Source organism: Rhinoraja longicauda, chromosome 12, assembly GCF_053455715.1.
Source record: "Rhinoraja longicauda isolate Sanriku21f chromosome 12, sRhiLon1.1, whole genome shotgun sequence".
Taxonomy (NCBI): Eukaryota; Metazoa; Chordata; class Chondrichthyes; order Rajiformes; family Arhynchobatidae; genus Rhinoraja; species Rhinoraja longicauda.
Window position 1 is genome coordinate 27,585,865 of NC_135964.1, and position 22,105 is coordinate 27,607,969.

The 22,105-nt window shown below is 46.0% G+C and overlaps 1 protein-coding gene across 5 annotated transcripts in view; it reads left to right on the forward strand.

Moving 5' to 3' along the window:
• mcf2la (mcf.2 cell line derived transforming sequence-like a) overlaps positions 1-22,105 on the forward strand; it is a 164,551-nt gene that overhangs the window by 85,487 nt on the left and 56,959 nt on the right. For all 5 annotated transcript variants that reach the window (XM_078409290.1, XM_078409291.1, XM_078409293.1 and 2 more), the window contains exons 3-6: positions 3,420-3,534; positions 8,100-8,190; positions 10,792-10,911; positions 17,746-17,862. In XM_078409290.1, the coding sequence (XP_078265416.1) occupies positions 3,420-3,534; positions 8,100-8,190; positions 10,792-10,911; positions 17,746-17,862 (443 nt within the window). The remainder of the gene's footprint in view (positions 1-3,419; positions 3,535-8,099; positions 8,191-10,791; positions 10,912-17,745; positions 17,863-22,105) is intronic.

Here is a 22,105-nt window from a genome sequence, read left to right on the forward strand (position 1 = left end):
CAGAGAATGTTGTCATATGCCTCTGCCTGCAGCCTACATGTTTGCTTTGTGCCTGGCCTATCAGCTGATCCCAGCTATGAAACAAAACAAAATTGACCTTTCCAGAAAAGGATTAATATAATAAGTGTTCTCTCAACCATCAACTCATTGCTTAGCATTATTGTATAGCATCAATAAGTATGCCCATTTTTAATTTTATACAATGCAAATCATGTGCAAGCTGTCTCCAGGTAACAACTAGAAAAATCACTTGCTATGATAACTATCCAATGCATTGTAATGAATGTACAAAAGTACATAAGACTGGCAAGAAACAACAATTACTACAATGGAGAGAAGGTATAGTTCTGCCGCAAACTGCAATGAACTTACGTACGTATGTACCTCGGACTTTTGAATTTAATATTATAAGAACTTGTTCACACGAAGAAGTGGCCATAAGTTGGGTATTCTAAATCCAATATACAGGGACAGTCTGTATATTGGGTTACTGGGCCTGGATTCAGATCTACATGGTAACTAAGGGATACCATGGTTGCCTTGGTTACCATTTATATTTATCTGCAATGCAGTTGCTGTTCCTGGGAGCAATTCTAATCCAAGCAACAAATAAACTGTGTCACTGGCTGTTGAATCCGTTAGTTTATTTGTGTGTTTCACTAATGCACTGAAAGCATTTTACCATTTATAATATGTTGGTGTCTGTAAATATGACTGTGATGAAGCCAAAAAAAAATGTCAACTGACTTGAAGTTGATATTCAGTCAAGATTACAAAGCAAGATTTCTGAGGATGTCACAGTCTCTCGATCAGTTTGAATGACAAATGTGAGATGTTGCACTTTGATACGTCAAACTAAGGTAGGACATAAAGTAAATGTCAGAATCATGGAGAGTGCTGTGGAATAGAGAAATCTGGAAATACAGGTGCATGGTTCCCCGAATGTAGCGAGTCTGATGGACAATGTGCTGAACAAAGTGCTGGGCATGCTTGCTTTGATTGGGAAGGGTACTGTGTACAAAAGTTGGGACATCATGATGCAGCTGTATGAGTTGTTGTTGAGACCACACAGAGTACTGCCAGCAGTTCTGGTTGCCCAACTGTTGGAAGGATGTTATTAAGTTGGAAAGAATGCAGAAGAAATTTACAAGGATGTCTTGTGGACTTGTGGACGAGTTATAGGGAGAGGCTAGATAGGGTTTGGATATTTTTCTTTTGAGCAGACTGAAGGGTGATCTTATTGAGGTGTGTACAGGATCATAACGGACGTGAATCAAGTGAATGCTTAGTCTTTTTCACAGGGTAGAGGATTCTAAAACCAGAGGGCATCTTTAATCTCTGCCTATTCCATTCTGAGGTACCCACTAAGACCACTATCATCTCAGTGCCAAAGTAAAACAAGTTCTCATGCCTTAATGAATACCGTCCAGTGGCTTTGACATCCACTATCACAAAGTGCTTTGAGAGGCTGATTATGGCACACATTAAATCGAGCCAACCAAGCAGCTTTGATCCATTGCTGTTTGCCTATCAACACAACAGGTCCAGTGCTGATACCATCTCCCTGCCATCTCCCTGCCACTCATCCTGGAATATCTGGATAAGAAGGACACCTACGTCAGGCTCCAGCTTAATCGACTACAGCTCTGCTTTCAGTACCATTATCTGAACCAAGCTCATCTCCAAACTTGTGGAACTTAAGTACGCACACCCTTCTCTAACTGGATCCTTGACTTTCTGACTAACGGATCACAATCAATGAGGATAGCGGACAAAGCATCCTCTACGATAGGCGATTTCCACAAGGATGCGTTCTCAGCTCCCTACTGTAATCCTTATACATTCATGACTTCGCAACCAAATACCAATACAACCCAACTTACAAATTTGCAGACAACACCACCGTAGTGGGCCAGATATCAAATCTAGACCTAGACATTAGGAGTACAAGAAGGAGACTGAGAATCTCATAACCTGGTGCCAAGACAACAACCTCTCCCTCAATGTCAGCAAGCCAAAGGAGATTGTGATAGACTTCAAGAAGCGGAGCAGTACACATACCCCATTATACAATGATGGCAGCAAAGTAGAGATGGCCGAAAGCTTCGAGCTCTTGGGAATAAATATCATCAGCAATTTGTCCTGGACCTCATCACAGCAGGGGTTTGGCCTGGATAACTGCATGTGACCAGATGAACATTGATGCCTTGCATTAACTTAATTAAATAGGGTAGGGACAATGGACCAGTGTGGATGCCATGCATTTTACTGGTGTAGGTTCATTTGCACAGCTACAGCACCAGATGAAGAGGCACTGATAGGTTTTGAGAATACACCAACAAAGGCACCATTTTTTTTCCCCAGCAAATTTAAAGGGCTACTAATATAGTGAAATAAAATGAACAAAAAACCCAAGGTGAATAGCAATGCCAACCCGCTTGAAGGCACTCTGGTGAAAAGATTGTGTCTTAAGCCAGTCAATCAGAATCATTGCATTGATTATGGCAGGTAGTTGCAATTGACTGCAAGGTATGGGCCTGTCAATGTGGACTGTTGCTGACTGATGTCAGGGCTGATGATTGTAATGGTTGGCAACTGGTGGACAGGGTTGATGACTGGATGGTTGGCAACTGCTGGACAGGGTTGATGAATGGAGTGGTTAGAAAATGATTGACTGGGCTGATGCTGGGTGATTGATGACTGACAGGGTTGATGATTGTAATGATTAGCAACTAATTGGCAGAGCTCATAATTGTTATGGTTGGCAATGGATTGACAGGGCTGCTGCCTATAGAGGTTGAAAACTGATTGTCTGTGAAATGTTGGTTGGCATGGCTCGTGACTGATTGGCAGGGCTCATGATTGTCGTGGCTGGCAACCGATTGATGCGGCTGATGATTTACAATTATTGGTGTTTGTAATTGTTGGTGAATGTAATGGTTGTCAAAACTGTGACATCAACTGTGACGTCAACTGTGGTGAGTATTTGCAAGGGCTAGTGGTTGTAAAGGTTAATGATTGTAATGTAACCCCAGAAACTAATGTGCTTTTATCTGCAGATCAAAATGTCCCCAGGGATGAAGTGATCAATATAGTGTAACATATGGCATTACTATAAGCATTTTCAATGAAAATAGAGTTGTAAAAGATGTCCCACACTTAGCTCTCTAGATGGTTAGAGGATTTGGAAGTGATGAGCACAGGGAAGGGAAAGGACACACTGTATGAAGATGGATACCTACAGACAAGAAAGCAAAAAAATATCTACCAGTGTTGCTAAGGTATTCATGGACAGTGTGTTTAACTGCAATTTTGGTTCAGTTCCATCGGTATAATTACCTTGCTTTGTTCAAGGTAACAAAGGTACCCTGTGAACGGTCTGGATTAATGATAATGTATGAATATATTCTTCCTTGTAGGTGGTCGAGGAGAAGGTGGGTGTCCAATTATAACCTTTCCTGAATATCCTAACTTCACTGATATCCCTGAGGAGGAATTCCAGAATGTCATTTCCTATCTGACCAGCATTCCAAGGTAAGGCTCAAGTAGTTTCCTCCAACATTGTGACATGCAGTATGTGCGCATTTTACCTCAGCATCTGTCTCTCAACCTCTCCTTGCCTTTGTTAACACAGTCAAGCCCTTTGTCTTGCGCTTACTCCAGAATCGCTATCCTGTCAGGTCACATGAGCTTTACACTTCTGCACGTCACCAACCAGTTTGTTTTTCCAGAGGAATATCATGTTACAGTTCAGGGTTAGGCTCTTCCCCACCTGAGCCAATACTAACATGGACTGGTCCATGGCCTTTCCAATTCTATGGACTTGTCGCCACCTACTGGAGATCTTTGGTATTGTGGAAGAGGCAGGGAGTTGAAACACAAGCTAGAGACAGTCATCAGTTGATTGTGCAGTTCTGGTCATCCCATTACAGGAAAGATGTGGAGGATTCGAAAAGGGTGCAGAGAGGGTTTACTAAAATGTTGCCTAGCTTAGAGCATTTCAGCTACAGAGAAAGTTTGGATAGACGTGGATTATTGCAATGTTGGAGGTTGAGGGGAGACTTGATGGAAAAGTATATAAATTATGAGAGACATAGATGGGTGGACAGAACCTTTTTCCCAGGTGGAAATGCCCACCACTAGGGGGCATAACTATAAGGTGAGAGGTGGAAAATGTAATGGAAATGTGCAGGGCAAGAGAGTGGTGTGGGCCTGGAAGACATTGCCAGGAGTGGTGGTGGAGGCAGATACGATAGTGGTGATTAAGAGGCTTTTTGATAGGCACATGGAAGTGCAAGGAACAGAGGGATATGGATCATGTACAGGCACAAGAGATCAGTTTAACGTGGCATCAGGTTCGGTGCAAACATTGTGATCCGAAGGGCCGGTTCCTATGCTGTACTTGTCTTTGTTCTATGGTGGGGACTATAACATCAAGGTCTCCAGATTTTCAATATTTATTGAAATTGAAATAGAAATATTTATTTGTCATTCCACTCCTTACAGATCATGCAACGAATGGGACGAAACAGAGTGCCTCCGGGGGCCATAGTACAATACAAATGCAAAACATATAGACAGGGGATGACAGTGCAGTACAATACGATATACAATTATACAGTGCAATACAATACATATAGACAGGAGATTAAAGCATGTAAACGGTAAAAGGTAAAGCATTTAACCTTAGACAAAGTATTTATTTTTAATGTCTTAACCAAGACTTCTGATTTTATACCTGGATACGAACCAAGGCCTTGATCCCAGCCTTGAAATGTTTCTTTGAGACTATTAAAACACACCCTTTCCCACATTATTGCAGAGATCTATGCTCCCTCCACCTCTTTCATAAGCAATCGTTTATAACTCAACAGCAGCGGTTGGTGCAGTATCAACAAGACAAGACAATCCCTTGGGATCGAGTTTGATTTGATAATACTTTAGTTCCACGAATCCTGGGTTGACTGATGATGCTAGTTTGTGAATGGCAGACACGATCACAGATGGGGCAAGAGATGGGGCTGTTTGTGGGCAGTGTGCTCCTTCTATGGTTTCTGCAGGAGTTCTTTGTGCTTCTGATACATAGACCTGAAGCTTATAGAAGGACCGGAACACTGCTGCCCGGTGGATCATAGGTTTTGTGTTGGTTAGAAGTCTTGATCTTCAAATGCCTTTTTCTCAGTCAATTAAAAGCTGTACTGGTCTATTGAAAATGGTGGTGAATTTGCACATCAATAATTGTCTTTGCTGAAGAGGTGGGTACAGAGATAGGGTAAGTCGTTCTCATTTCTCATGATGTCATTATTGTTGGAGGATAGAGTTGTAAGGCGGGGGCAGTTGATAGAGGACCTATGTCTTGCAGATGCTGAGTGTGAGGTCCATCTTCTCTCTTACTTAAGTGAACAATCACATGGAGCTAGACCCTTGCACATGCGATCTATTTGATGACTGAGGTTGGGGTAATGTTGATTCTAGTCTGCAGTTGCCATTCGCTGAACAGGTTTAATCACTCCAGTAGGACGCATTGTTGGGAGTGAGAAAGATTGGGAAAAGTATCTGAGCACAGATGCAGTCTTCCTTGACACTGTTTTCGCCAAGATTGGCTGGCATGTTGATTAAAATCATGGCTTGGCCATCGCAAAAAAATACAACTTAGAATTGAATTTCTGTAAAGTGCTGAATTTGGAAAGAGTTCTCCAGGGTACGTACCGGTTATCCAAGGTTAGTAAGGTCGAGAAAAAGTGTGTTCAGCGGTTGGTGCTGCTTCTTGCAGCTCTCCTGGAGTTATACCATGAAGATCACACAGTACCGCAATCCCAATCCCACAGCACCACAGTTTCCTGTTCCCTACCCAGAACCTCGCCATTCCAGTTTTCTGTTCCCATCCAATCCCATCTCATGGCAGAGTTCACTTTTTCTTACTCAATGTCACACTATTCCAGTTCTCTGATCCCTTCCCAATCCATCAGCATCACAGTTCCCAGATTTCCACTCACAATCCAATCCCACTCCATGGTAAAATTCACTGTTCTTTGTTCCCTACTCCATCCTATGCCACCACAGACTTCCATGATTTCTATTCAATTCCACACCACTACAGTTCCCTGATCCCTAACCAATCTTATACATTCATAAGGGAAGGAGATATTTTCTATAAAAATATAGCAAATACCCTATGACAGAGGAGATAATTGACAGCAGGGATAATTTACAGTGCAAGTTCGGAGTCTTGCCTTCTGGGGAGAAGGTTGCTCGTAACATTTCTGAATGTTTCTGTTTAGAACTATCCCTTCAGTTTCTGTTTCAAGATACAGCATGGAAATGGGCCCTTCGGCACACTGAATCCATGTTGACCATCCATCACACGTTCACACTAGTTCTATGTTATTCCACTTTTGCATCTACTCCCTATAAACCAGGGGCAATTTACAAAGTCCAATTTATCTACAAACCCACACAAGATGTGGGAAGAAACTGGAGCCCCCGGGGAGAACCCAGGCGATCACAGAGAGAAGGTGCAAAGAGCAAACAAACAGCACACAAAGTCGGCATTGAACCTGGGTCTCTGGCGCTGTGAGGCAGCAGCACTTCCAGCTTCGCCTCTGTGCCGCCCAAAGCAGCCCCTCTGCTATACCGAGACTACTACCAAATGTCTAATCAGACTACATGTGTCATTAGCTTGTACCAAATATATATATATATATATATATATATATATATACAAAATGCTGGAGTAACTCAGCAGGTCAGGCAGCATCTCGGGAGAGAAGGAATGGTTGACGTTTCGGGTCTTGAGTCTGAAGAAGGGTCTCGACCCGAAACGTCACCCATTCCTTCTCTCCTGAGATGCTGCCTGACCTGCTGAGTTACTCCAGCATTTTGTGAATAAATATCTTCGATTTGTACCAGCATCTGCAGTTATTTTCTTATATATATATAAATTTATTTTTAATTTTTATTTTTTTCAAATGGACATCTTAGTCTGAAGAAATAAGGATTAATTTCCAGAAATGTTTAAGGAAAGATTTAATGCTTATTAGGAAGAGAACAGAATGTGGGATTAACTCCACAGCTCTCTCAAACACACACACTCATCTTGGGCTAAAAGATTGTTCTTGTGTGCTCTTTCATTCTTTTGTTTCATGTCTTTGCTGTTTTGTAATTCAAACTTCTTTCAGACTGTAATTAGAAAATGTAAGAGGTGGACATCTTCGAAGTAAATTCTTTTGCTCAGCTCCCCCACCAATAGTCACAGAAATACAGCAATATCTCAAGATCAAGATTGAACAAATTCTGGGATGGGGGGTGGGGGGGGTCAAACTCACAGCTGCCACCCATGTGCACCCAGTGAATGTAGAAGCAGAATTTACGATAATCCGGAGAGCTGTTGTATGTGAGATCCGTATGCCAGTTCCATGTGAATGTACCCGGAATAGAAATGTTTGCTGTCTGCATAAAGGCTTGCCCATCTTTTACATCCCAGTTGTGATTGGCTGGTAGCCAGCTGCTGGCATTGTATAATTGGTTCTGATTTACAGGGACTGGGGGTTAGTGGGCTCACTCATCTGGCACCGTATGTGTTGTTTATTGAAAGATAAATATGAAGCTGCTCCTGGCACATCGATGCCCCACAGTTTGCCTTACCCCTGTCTGTGGTCAGCCTTTTCACCGATTGCATTTGTGCTTCGTTCTCGAGGAAATGCTGCAGTTTTTCCCCCCAAAGAATTTAACATACAGATCTTAGTAAATTCCTGAATATCTTTTTTGACTGTAATTTATTGCCCACTATAAGCAGGTGGCTTCATCAGCAACAGTTATCTGACATGATACGTGGTGAGGAAAGCACCCTCTGATCGTGTCCTGTGACTTGAGTGGGCTGCGTTTAACAGCAGTTTGCTTCTCGGTAATGAATGGAGTCATGGCATTGAATCCTTTGCTCAGAGCCAGAAGAATTAAGATCCGTGAGGCGAGTGTGTACACAGGCTGTGTGTTCAGTGGAGAGATCAGCACGCTGGGAGGCTTTTGATAGTGAAATTATCTGAGACAGGCTGCTGTTTTCATATTACTCATTTAATTTCCGAACTACTTCTCTCATTCAGCCTTCAAGACGGTGGCATTGGATTTATTTTGCTCATAGACAGGAGGCAAGACAAATGGTCCTCTGTGAAGGCATCGCTGCTGAGAATTGCGGTGAGTTTCGATGCAGTACAAATTTCAGCAGCCTTTACATTAAGAGCACTGACGTTTCCATAGGGCAGCTGCTGAACAGCAAGCAAACGGCAATGCCATCACACATAGCACATGTTCAGCGTGGCATGGAGACGTTGGCAGGGATCTCCAGCTGAGAAGCTGGCAGGTCAGGAGAGACTGCCAGCTTTTGTCAATGATTCAGTGCGGAAGTTCAGAGCCCTGAGGCAAATCCCCACACAGGCGAGTGCTGGTGATGGAACCGTAGTGTTTAGCTGTTGGACTTCTCACAGAGTTCAGCGACTGAGTGCAAACTTCTGCAGATTATCTCGGGTTTAGGCTGAGAAATCTGCAGCCTAACATGCCCAGGTTAAACTTGCAGTATGCCCAATCATTAGAAAGGAAAACACACCTTCAAGGGAAAGGTATGTATGGTTACATTTACATTCCTTTGATTTCAATTATCCTAAGTATTTGTGTGCTTTATTATTGTTGAATGATAAAGTGACTTTAAACATGCGTGGGTTGCCAGGTTAATTAGCCGCATAAACTGCCCATGTGTGTAGATGAATGGTGGAATCTGAGATGAGTTGATGAGAATATGGGGAGAATATGGTTAATGGTTGGCACAAGCTGAACAGCCAAAGGGCCTGTTTTCTGTACTTTATGTCTCAGTGATTCTAAGGTACGTTTATTTTTCAATTAATTGATTGTTGTATTTTATTTATTTTCTGAATGCTTATGATCACTAGCATCATGCACAATCTCCAATTTCGGATGAGAGGACCTCAGAGTTGAGCAGCATCTGTGAGGGGGAAAGGATGTCAACGTATTGGGTCGAAATCAGGACTGCATCATCAACCTCTCACAACCACAGTCTGAGGTCCCAACCTGCTTCAAAAAGACACCTGTAACACTAGTGCCCAAGTGTTAAAGAGCAAGATGATATGTCTTAATAACTATTAGCCCATTGTGATTAAGTGCTTTGAGAGTAAAACGCAATGTGCTGCAGTAACTCAGTGGGTCAGGCAGCATCTGTCAAAGGAATGGATAAGTGACGTTTCAGGTCAGGAGCTACGTCAAGAATGACCTGGTTGCTCTAAGTACTTTGGCTTTTGCACTCTCATGGTCTAATTTAGAATAACTGATAATATATTGTATGTTTATATATTCATTTTTGTTGCATCTATGTTTGCTGCAATATGTTTCTATGTTTCTATGACCACCTGAGTTTCCTCCGGTGTTCCAGTTTCCTCCCACATCCCAAAGATGTTCGAGTTTGTGGGGTTAATTTTCCACTATAAATTGCTCTTAGTATGCAGGGAGTGGATGCGAAAGTAGGATAACAGAACTAGTGTGAATGGGTAATTGATGGTTGGCTTGAACGGTGGGCCGAAGGACCTGTTTCTGCGCTGTCTCTAAACTAAACTATCATCCTTTCCAAATTCATCGTCAAACTCACAAAACTAGACCTCTGCTCCTTCCCATGCACCTGGATCCACACCTTCCCCATTGGCAGACATCAATCAGAACAGATTGGCAAAAACAGCTTCTCCTCGCTGACCATCAGCACAAGGGTCACCTCAGCATTGGGTTCTCGGCCCCCTGCTCTACTCGCTCAATACCCATGACAATGAAACCAGATACAGCTCCAACATCTTTAAATGTGCAACGATACCACCATCATTAAATAACAGGGAAAGACGAGTCAGACTACAGGAGGGAGATGGACAGTCTGGTTGAGTGGTGCCAGAACAATAATCTTGCTCTCAACGTTAGCGAGACCAAGGAGCTGAATTTGACTTCAGAAAGGGATAGCCAAGGGACCATACACCTATCTTCATTGGTGGGACCGTGGTGGAAGGATCGACAACTTCAGGTTTCTGGGCTTACACATATTTGATGATCTGGTGTGGGCCACCATGAAATCACCATGAAAGCTCACCGATGTCTCTACTTCCTCAGTCCTTTAAGGAGATTCGGTATGTCGCTGAATTCTCTATTGAACTTCGACAAGTGCACGATGGAAAGCATACTTATCAGTTGCATTATGGGCTGGTTCGGAAATTCGGATGCTCAAGAACAAAGAATGCTGCAGAAAGTGATTGACATCCAGTCCATTGTGAATATTGACCTCCCCACCATCAATGTGATCTATAGGAAATGCTGCCTCAAGGCAGCAGATAACATCATTAAAGGCCCACACCACCCTGGCCACTCTTGTTGTCTGGCTGCTACCATTGGGAAGAAGATACAGGAGCCTCAGAACTGTGACATCCAGGTTTAAGAGCATCGGCTTCCTATCAAAAACCAAGTTCTTAAACCATTCTGCACAACCATAACCACAACTCTACCACAATTCTACTGAACCACGAGAACTTTGTATTTCTATGGTTGCTCTAAGTACTTTGGCTTTTGCACTCTCATGGTCTAATTTAGAATAACTGATAATATATTGTATGTTTATATATTCATTTTTGTTGCATCTAATTTGCCTGTAAAGCTACAGCAAGTAATAATTTAATTGTTGCAGTTCACATCCGTTACATATGACAATTTTTTTCTTGGGAATTAAGGTGACCTTCCAATTTTCTCTCATTCTAGGGATCATTTCCAGGGAACCTTCAATTAGTCCTCGCCCTTCGTCCTTCAGGAATCTTTCAGCGAGCAATCTCTGACATTAACCTGAGATTCAACCGAGATGATTTTAAACTGAAGGTACCGGTAAGTGAGATGTCTCAAATCTGATTTTGATCTTGGATTTGTTGATTAAATGTGTTATATCCAAAAATGAACATCCAATTATTGGCTAACAACCTCTGAGACAAGGTCTGCTCACTGCTTACCAAGGATGGCCCAGGGGTGTGGTTAGTGGAGTCACGGCCTCACAGTCCTAGCCACTCTGTGATGGAATGGTAGGTAAGTTACTGGAGAGGATTCCGAGGGATAAGATATGTTTGTATTTGGTTACACGGGCTGATCTGGGATAGTCAACATGGTTTGTATGTGGGAGATTCTGTCTTACGAATTTTATTGAGTTTTTTGTAGAAGGAACCAAGAAGGTTGAAAAAGGTCTAAATGGATTTCAGCAAGGCCTTTGTTAAGGTTACGCATGATGGGCTACTTTGGAAGGTTAGATTGCATGGGATCAAGGGAGAGCTAGCTAACTGAATGCAGAATTAGCTTCATAGAAGGAAGCAGAGGATGGTTATTTTTCAGACAGAAGGCTTGTGACTGGTAATGTGCCTCAGGGATCTGTGCTGGGCACATTCAAGTTTGTCATGTATATCAACAATTTGGATGAGAATGCGCAAGGCAAAACGACTAAGTTTGCAGATGGCACTAAAGTAGGTGATATTGTAATCAGTGAAGATGATTATCAAATATTACAGCTTGATCTTTATCTTCTGGGCAAGTGGACTGAGGAATGGCTAATGGTGTTTAATGCAGGTAAGTACAAGGTGTTGCATTTTTGGAAGTCAAACCAAAGCAGAACCTTCACAGTGGAAGGAAGGGCCCTTGGGGTGTTGCAGAGCATATGGTTCTTGGAGTACAGTCCATTGTGGCATCACAGTAGATAAGGTGGTCCAGAAGGCTTTTGGTACATTGGCCTCCATCAGTTAAGGTATTGGTTGTAGAAGTTGAGATTTAATGTTACAGTTGTATAAAACATTGGTGAGGCAGCATTTGGAGTATTGTGTTCAGTTTTTGTTGCCCTGCTATAGTGATGATGTCATTAAGTTGGAAAGTGTACAGAGAATATTGCCTGGCCATGAGAGCTTGAGCTACTGAGAAAGATGGGCAGGTTAGGACTATTCCTTGGAGTACAGCAGGCTGAGAGGTGATCTTTTGGAGTTGTATTAAATCATTAGGAGAATAGATAAGGTGAATGCATATAGAACAGTACAGCACAGGAACAAGCTCTTCAGCCTGTAATGATTCTGCCAAATGTGATGCCAAGACCAACTTTTATCTCCATTCCCTGCATATCCATATGCCTATCCAAAAGTCTCTTAAATGCCACAAAATGTTGTCCCTCTCACTTTAAAGCTATGCTTTCTAGTATTTGATCTTTCCATCCTGGCAAAATGGTTTTGACTGTCTTCCCTATCTATGCTTTTTATAATTTTACATGTTTTGATCAAGTTTTCCTGCAACCTCCAGTATTCCAGGGAAAACAATCCAAGTCTGTCCAACTTCTCCCTTCAACTAACATCCCTAATCCAGGTATCATTCTGGTCAACCTCCTCTGCACCATTTCCAAAGATCACATTCTTCCTGTAATGAGGCGACCAAAACTGCAGGCAATACTTCTAATGAGACCTAACCACAGTCCTATAAAGCTGCATCATGACTTCTTGACTTGTACACTGAATGTCCCGACCTGTGAAAGCAAGCATATCATATGCCTTCATTTCCACTCTATCTACTTTTTTCACCACGTTCAGGGTGTTATGGACTTGAACCCTAAATTCACATTGTTTCCATGCTGTATGACTCTTATGCTTTTTAAATGGAGCAAGCTTATAACTATTTTATCTGTGCATTTAAAAAAAATCTTTAAATAGACAATGATTGTGAAATATGTTGACACCTACTTATGGCTTTTGGGCCCTGCTGCAGAATAAAGTAAAAATGTGGTCTTCTGGGGAATCTCTTCGTCTTAGCACTTTAAATACACCCAGGCTGTGTACGAAACTGAAATTAGCATTCAATTTTCTGCACCAAAATGTTATCAAAACTAACTGCTTCACTGCTGTCAATCCTATGACTTGAAATGTTGGCCATTGTTGTGGACATGATTCCCAACTGCTAATCTCCCACTGTACATGGTCAAATTAAGGTTAAATGGTGAGATGCAGTATTTTAGCATCAAGAAAAGATGTGCATAGATGGGGAGAGAGGAGAATGTAAATGAAACAATTATTTTAGACTATTTCTCAAATTCGTGGCTCCAAATTTAGGAAGATATCTGGCCATCCTTTTCGAAGAAGAATGCTACTTTGTAAGGTTTGTAAATAATTTGGAGTATAAGGCTTGCATTAAAACAGTAATTGTGTTGCAACAATCTTTCACTGTATAAATATAACATAAAGTCTCAACTGGCATGTAATGAATAGCTGACAAAGTATGGGGTAAAACTGGAAGATATTACCTAAACCAATGTTTGCTGCTCAATATAGGAGCTATGATGCTCTGCCTTGGATGTCGTAGATCAGTTATCGACATCAAACTGTCAGCCAATATTTGTTGCCCTCCCACTGCTGTGGACAAAAATCTCCCTATGTAAATGAGCGAGGTTGTCTTTAAAAGCTCGGGCAAGCTACAAATTGCTTTCATTGTAACATCAAAGAGTTTCAAAGGTCTTTTATTGTCACGTGTACCAATTAAGGTACAGTGATATGCAAATTACCATACAGCCATACCAAAAAAGCAACAAGGCACACAACTACATAATCGTACCGGAAGTGGCGGTGCTGCCCTGCAGCTGCAGCTCGCCGGCAGTCTGTTTGTCTCTCTTCTTTCTTTGTCTATTTGTTAGCGTTAGATGTATGTAATAGTCTATCTTTAGCTGTGCATATGTGGGGGGTGGTGGGGAAAACCTTTAAAAAAAAATCTCTTCCTCATCGGAGATGCGACCCTTTTCCTTGTCGTATCTCCATTCGCGCTACGGCCTAACACCGTGGAGTTGGCGGCTTCCAGCTGGGATCGACCTTGAAGGCTCCGGTTGCAGGGCCTGGACTTACCATCTCTAAGCTGGCCGACTTTCGGAGGCTGTGGTGGCACCGTGATTGTGGCTGCGACTCTACCTTCGGAGGCTCGGCTGCGGGCTCTGTGGACTGCAACATTGGGAGCTCGCAGGTCCCTGGCTGGCTACTGACTTTCGGGAGCTCCAGCCGTAGCAGCTTCAACCGCCCCGAATCGACCCGTTCGACCCATAAAGCTCGATCGACCCGTTCGCAGGACCTTCATCGCTCTGCGCGGCTCGGCCGCGGGACTTTCCATCGCCCGGCGGAGGCTCAGGACTTTTATCGCCCTGCGCGGCTCACCTGCAGGATTTTCATCGCCCTGCGCCGCTCGGCCAGGGGGCCTTCCATCACCCTGCGCGGCCCGGCCGTGGGGCCTTCCATCGCCCTGCGCAGCTCGGCTGCAGGGCCTTCCATCACCCTGCGCAGCTCGGCCGCGGGGCCTTCCATCGCCCTGCGTGGCTCGGCCGCGGGGCCTTCCATCGCCCTGTGCGGCTCGGCTGCAGGGCCTTCCATCGCCCTGCGCGGCTTGGCCGGGGGGCCTTCCATCGCCCTGCGCAGCCCGGCCGTGGGGCCTTCCATCACTCTGCGCGGCTCGGCCATGGGGCCTTCCATTGCCCTGCGCGGCTCGGCCGTGGGGCCTTCTACAGCCCGGCTCGGCCGGGGGGCCTTCCATCGCCCTGTGCGGCTCGGCCGCGGGACCTTCCATCGCCCGGCGGGGGCATCAGAAATCGGGAGCCACCAGAAATCGGGAGCCACAATCGCCTCGAAGCAGCAGTCTGATTATCTGACCGTGGGAGAAAAACAAAGGAGGAGATTACTTTTCTTTGCCTTCCATCACAGTGAAGGGGTGCCTGGAGGAGTCACTGTGATGGTTGTCTATGTTAAACTTATGTAATTGTGTGTCCTGTGCTCTTTACTGTCATGACTGCATGGCAACGACATTTCATTCAAATTTATTTTTAAATGACAATAAAGATACTTTGTATTTGTATTTGTATTAACATAAACATCCACCACAGCGGATTCTCACTATGATGGAAAGCAATAAAGTCTAATCATCTTCCCTCATTTGGAGAAACAACAACAAAACTGGTTATTAAGCACCAATCACAAAAGCCATGATTCTAAACTGAGTGCAATTCCATTCTCCATTATGATACAACATTAAAAGTGACTTTTGCCTAATTCTCCCTCCCAAAATTTGTCACAATTAGTAATTCTAATATATTTTTTATTTTAATAAAGCAGGTCAAATCCATTCAGTGTACACTCAATCATCAGCAAATGCCTGGGCATGTGCTATCAAGTGGCATTAGTCCCCAGTAACCTGCTCACTTGTGTCTAGTTTAGATTTCTCTCTGACCACTTGGCTTCTGACCTCATCACAGCTTGATCCAAATATGGACATTTAAGAGGGAAATCAGAAGGGAAAAGGGGACATGAGATAACTTTGGAAGGTAAGGTAAAGGAGTATCCAAAGATACAATTGGATATAAAATCGGCTTGAAGGTAGATGACAAAGGGTGGTGTAGAGATACATGTATGTTGAGGTACTGGTACATTGAAAATATGTTCCTGTGGTGCTGCTGCAAGAAGATTTTCATTGTATATGTATATGTATATTTCATTGTATATGTATCTTATGCACTTGGATCCTTCATTGCTTCTACTCTGGGGCTGTAGAGAGCATCCTGTCCGGCAACATTACAGTCTGGTTTGGGAACAGCTCTGCCCAGGACAGGATAGCCCTGCAGAGAGTAGTGCGTTCGGCAGAACGCACCATGGGAACTACACTCGTCCCCCTGCAGGACCTATACATCAGGAGGTGCAGATCCAGAGCAAGCAAGATCATGAGGGACCCCTGCCACCCCAGTAACGGACTGTTCCAGATGCTACGATCAGGCAAACGCCTCCGCTGTCACGCTGTGAAAACGGAGAGGATGAGATGGAGCTTCTTCCCACAGGCCATCAGGACTGTCAACTTTTATAACCCCAGAGACTAAATTTTTGTCGACAATAATAGTAACTTATTAACTTTATTTATATGCTGTAACTGTAATTCTTTTTGTGCACAACCCGCAGGCATTGCCACTTTCATTTCACTGCACATCGTGTATGTGTATGTGACAAATAAATTTGACTTGACTTGACTTGTGCTTTTGACAATAAACTCAACTTGATTTGACTGGTTATTTTTCTGACTGGAGGCCTATAATAAGGACATGCCACAGAGATTAGTGTTGGGTGCACACTTGGTTGTTATTTATATAAATGATTTGGATGAGAAAGTTGGTGGCATGCAGATGACATTGCAATTGGCAGTATATGGGAAAACGACAGTGGTTATGTAAGTTTACAATGGGCCGAGGAATGAACATGGAGTGTCATTCAGAAGAATGTGAGGTGTTGCATTTTGGTTGCACTCTTAATTAAAATTCATTAATGGAAGGGAGTGGCGGTGCATGGTAATGGATGTGGAAACTGGAAGAAGCAGAGTTACAATGGTCTGACTGCTCTTAATGCCAGGATGCCATTTTCTGCTGTTTCCTGACTGTCAGTTGATAAGATTGAATGCCTGGTCAGGAGACCCCAACTGCGATGGGCAGAAAGGATCATATGTAGATTATTGGCTATGGACCTATAAAACCTGGGGCTAGGTGGTGAGCACTCCTGATTCTCACATAATAATCATGACTGTTGGCTATACTAGATTGTGCATTTCATTACATATATAATGTGACTATTTAGTCAGAATCATTAATAAAAATATTCAGACCAACCAGTATAGTGCAGTTTTGTTTACTTCTCACCTCCCTTCTCTTCTGGGCCCTCCTCCCATATCTTCCTTCCAGCCATGAACCTGCAACCACTCCTATTTTTACTCCCATTTCCTCTTCAAGGTCAATTGGTTTGTGATAGTCAGCACCTGCTCCCTTTCTCGCATGACTGCCGATGACCCAAATTCTCTTACGTGTTCTCGTGCCAGCTGTCTCAAAGTGGTTCCATCTCCCAGGATACTGTTTCTTTCAGAATACCTATCATCAACTAAATGAAAAACATACACCCACTTTGTATGTTAACACACTCTCCTGTTTTCCTTTCTCTTCAAAGTACTCCAGCATTTTGGTGTCTGAAATTCTATGTGCATTGTTTGCATGACTTTCTATTTGAATCTTTCTAGGCAGAATTACCTCCCTCGAAGCATCAACACGGCATTGTCCGGATCTGCAACCATAGTTATCCTATGCCACCTTTCTCCTGATGATGAACTGTGCAAAAATAACTTAGTCACTTCTAAATGTTGTAATGCCACTCTATCCTTGTATGCTCCTGAGTCGTCTTCCATGCTTTATAAATGTCACTGTTTCTTAGTTCAGAATATCCTTGCCTTTGAGTGAGAGGGTTGTCGGTTCCAGTCCAGCTCCAGACGCTCCAGAACAAAAATCTAGGCTGGTGCTCTTGGTCAATACTGATGGAATACTATATTGCTGCAAGTGCTCTCCTTGATATGAAACATTAAACTGTACCTCAGTTTCCACTTATGATTTTAAATTAACTTGTGGAACCTTTTGAGAGAAGAAGAGCAGAATTTCCCCAGTGCCCTGAACAATATTAATTCTTTATTTAAACATGTGTTAAACTCGGACATGTGTTTATTTATAGTCTTGAACATTGTCAAAGTTTGCTTCATTTAATTTCATCAAGTATTTGCTGCTGTCTGAAAATATTGAATGTTTGTTTCATGATTGAATTGATGTAATTCCAATTTGAGTTTTTAATGCTATAATCGCAATGTCTTCCTTTGCAGGTCATAATGCTGAATTCAATCTCAGAATTACACAGCTACATCGACAAAACACAATTGACAGAGGAACTTGGGGGTACCCTGGAGTATTGCCACACTCAATGGTTCTGCCATCAGACTGTAAGTTTCCTTTCTAGCTTTCCTCCTAAAAAACAGTCTTGATGTACAAATCAAAGTATTAAAAGTGATCACTTGGAACACTGCAGCCATACTATTTCTAGCCCAGCAAGCTTCCTTGGCAGAGTTGTCTCGGATATCCCATCCAGATACCTGTTAGTTACCTGAAAGCTCAAAACCTGCTGGCTAGCCACCGGATTTTGTGAACAACAAAATTGGCTCAGGTGACATTCGCACCTAACCTTCCTACCACCCCCTCCCCCCCTGTATTCACTCTCATCCTCCACCCTACAAAATGTCTGTCCTTTGGTTACTTAGCACAGCTCTGTCAAGCCAAATGCTCAGCTTAGCTAACTAGAAATCAATGATGAATTGGACATAGGTCTTCTAACTTCTGCAACACAATGGCATTAACCACTGCGATCCATGATCCATTGTGGAGAACATTCTTTGAGATAACTGGTAATGGAAATATTATGGCGAGTCGTAGGCGAAGTACGTTGAGGTAGACGTTTATTATAACATTAACAACCGTGACAATCAACGCATCAAACGACAGACAACCATAAATCTTACTGTCTCCTTCGGAGGACTAAACGAGACTGAACCATTCCTTTACCTGCGCACCACCTCACCCCTTCTACCAATCAGAGGGTTCGATGGTCTGGACCAATCCCTGTGTCCCTACATGACCCCCCCCCAGAACCCTCGGTGCGGTACCGGGCAGGTGCCCGGACCACCCGACCGGAGCCGGTGCGGAGAGGAGAGAGGGGCCCTGCCGGGGGTGGGGACGGGGAAACTGGCACCGCGGGAGGAGGGGAAACTGACGGAGCCGGAGGGGGCAGTGGCAAGGAGACCGGGGGAAGCGGGGTCCCGAACGGGGGCAGCGAGGGGGAAAACTGCTGTATGGGAGCCACGGCCGGAGGGCGGCCTCGGCGAGGAGGTTGAGCCGCTGTGACGGGCTGGTCTGGGTCCAAATAGGCAGGCTTGAGGCGGGACACCGAGACGACCTCTTGTCTTGTACCCACTTCTAACGTGAAGGTGACTGTGCCTCTCTTCACTACCCTGAACGGACCCTGGTAAACTGGTCGGAAAGGGGGGCGGTGGGCATCGATGCGCTGGAAAACGAATGGGAGCTGGCCGGAAAATGCCGGAAAACGAAATGGGAGCTGGTCGGCCCAGTCGGGGCCGGACAGGCGGGCAGTGAGTGAGGCTTTAAGCTGCCTGTGGAACTGCTCCACCATCCCGTTGGCCTGGGGGTGATAGGCGGTGGTTTGCTGTAATCAGCACCTGCACAGCTGAGTCAGAGCCACCCACAGGGATGAGGTGAATTGGGCGCCCCGGTCGGTAGTGATGACGTCCGGGACGCTGAAACGGGCAATCCAATTTAGCGCCAGAGCCCGCGCGCAGGAGGCTGCTGAGATGTCGGACAACGGGAGCGCCTCTGGCCACCGGGTGAACCGCTCGACTACCGTGAGGAGGTGGGTGTAGCCCCTGGAGTGGGGTAACGGGCCGACGAGATCCACATGGATGTGGAGGAATCGGGCTGCGGGGACCGTGAACTGCTGGACGGGGGGCCGAGTGTGTCGGTGGACCTTGGAGGTTTGGCATGGAATGCAGGAGCGGGCCCAGGAGGCCACCTGCCTCCGCAGCCCGTGCCAGACAAATCGAGCCGCAATCAGAGCCGAAGTGGCCCGTATGGACGGGTGTGCCAGGCCGTGAATAGTGTCGAAAACCTGGCGCCGCATGGAAGTGGGTACTACTGGTCGGGTGCGCGGCAGGGAAACGTCGCACCAGAGTTTAGTACGCGTGGGACCACAGGCTACCTGTGCCAACCGCAACCCCGAGGTGGTGTGGGGGTACAGGGAGGGGGTGTCTTCCAGGCGCTGAGCCTCCGCGAGCTCCTGGAAATCCACTCCGGAACTTACCTCGGCAACCGGGGAAACCGCCGGTCTGGACAGGGCATCCGCGACGGCGTTTAGTTTTCCCGCAATGTGCCGAACGTCGGTGGTAAATTCCGAAACGTAAGTGAGGTGTCGCTGCTGGCGGGCCGACCACGGATCGGAAACCTTCAAAAAAGCAAACGTCAATGGCTTGTGGACAGTGAAAGCCACGAAAAAGCGACCCTCTAAAAAATAGCGAAAATGACGGATCGCCAGGTAGAGGGCCAGGAGTTCCCGATCAAAGGCACTGTAAGCTATCTCGGGGCGAGTAAGCTGGCGGCTGAAAAAGGCCAAAGGGTGCCAGAGGCCGTTAACCTGCTGTTCTAAGACGCCCCCACCGCCACGCCAGAGGCATCGACGGTGAGGGCGGTGGGGGCAGAGGAGCGCGGGTGGACGAGCATGGTGGCGTTCGCGAGGGCCAGCTTGGCCGCCGCGAAAGCCGCGTCGGCAGCAGGGGACCACACGAGCTCGGTGGGGTTACCCGCGAGGCATTGGAAAAGGGGGCGCATGATCCGGGCTGCCGCCGGGACGAAGCGGTGGTAAAAGTTTACCATGCCTACAACTCTTGTAACCCTTTGATAGTGTCGGGGCGGGGGAAAGAGCGGATAGCAGCCACCTTCTCGGGCAAGGGAACGGCACCTGCCTGTGTGATCCTATGGCCCAGGAAATCTACTGAGGATAGTCCGAATTGGCATTTGGACGGGTGTAGGATCAGACCGTGGTCCTGCAACCTTTGGAATATGGAGCGCAGGTGGGACCGGTGTTCGTGAGCCGACCGACTTGCCACGAGAATATCGTCCAGATATATGAATACAAAAGGCATACCCCGACCCACATGATCCATAAGGCGTTGGAACGCCTGGGCGGCGTTTTTGAGGCCGAAAGGCATCCGCAGCCACTCGAAAAGCCCGAACGGGGTGATGGTGGCGGTCTTAGGAATGTCTGCAGGGCGAACCGGGATCTGGTGATACCCTCAGATTAAGTCCAGTTTTGAGAAAACCGTGGCACCCTCTAGGCTGGCCGAAAAATCCTGAATATGCGGGATCGGGTATCGGTCAGCCGTGGTGATGGCGTTCAGACATCGGTAATCGCCACATGGTCTCCACCCCCCAGATGCTTTAGGGACCATGTGTAACGGTGAGGCCCACGGGCTGTCCGACGGGCGCACGATCCCCAGTCGTTCCAAAGTGAGGAACTCTTCGCGAGCGACTGCCAGCTTATCAGGGGGTAGGCGTCGGGCTCGGGCGAAAACAGGCGGCCCCTCCGTAGGGATGAAGTGCACGACTCCGTGCTTGGCGGCAGGTGTGTCGAATCGCTTGACTAGGAGCTCCGGGAAATCAGCGAGTATCGCAGCAAACGGGTCGGAGGTCGTAGTGACGGCCTGGACGGTCGGGCTGGATGACACGGAAACCGAAGGAGCGGGGGGGTCAACGTTACTGGACGACGGTTGCAGGCTCTTCCCGTGGACGTCAGGGATTAACGAAAAAGCCCAAAGGAAATCCGCGCCCAGGATTGCCTGGCCTACATCTGCGATGATGAAAGTCCAGTTGTAGGTCCTGGAACTAAAGGACAGGGACATGTCCCGTGTTCCGTAGGTACGGACAGGGCTGCCGTTGACCGCAATGAGTGGGGGGCCGGTCTTACCTGATCGCGCTTCTTGGCAGGATGGAGGCACAATGCTGACGATTGCCCCGGTGTCCACGAGGAAAACGGTACCCGTATGTTGCTCCGCCAGGTAGAGGCGATGGTTCTGGCCGATCGAGATTGCCTCTACATTTGATCGGCCGAGGCATTTCCCGAGAATGTGCAGGGGCTTCTACAGTTGCGTGCCGCTGCTCCCCACCTTCTGTGAAAGAAACACCAGCCGCGCTGGTGTGTTTCTATGTCGCGGGCCTGTTTCAAAATGGCCGCCATCGACGTAGCAGCTTGGCGGGTTTTTTGAAAAGTGGCGGGCGGATGGGCGCCATCTTGGCAGCGCGGTCGGTCGCTCACCTGTGTTGAAACCCGATTTACTGACCCGGGGCGCCTCGCCTTTGCCGCGACCCGTGCGTCCGCCTTTTCTGCGAAATCCATCGGGTCCCCGAATGTAACGTCTGCTAGGACTACGCGGACGTCCTCTGGCATCTTTTCGCGGAATGCCTCCTCGAACATGAGGCATTTGGTGTGCTCTCCCGCTAGAGTCATCATCTCCGTCATGAGGACCGACGGCGGTCGGTCCCCAAGCTCAGGTAAGTGCAGGAGTGCGCTGGCCCGCTGTTGTTGGCTGCGCCCGAAGGTTTTCAGCTGCAGCGACTTGAGGCCCG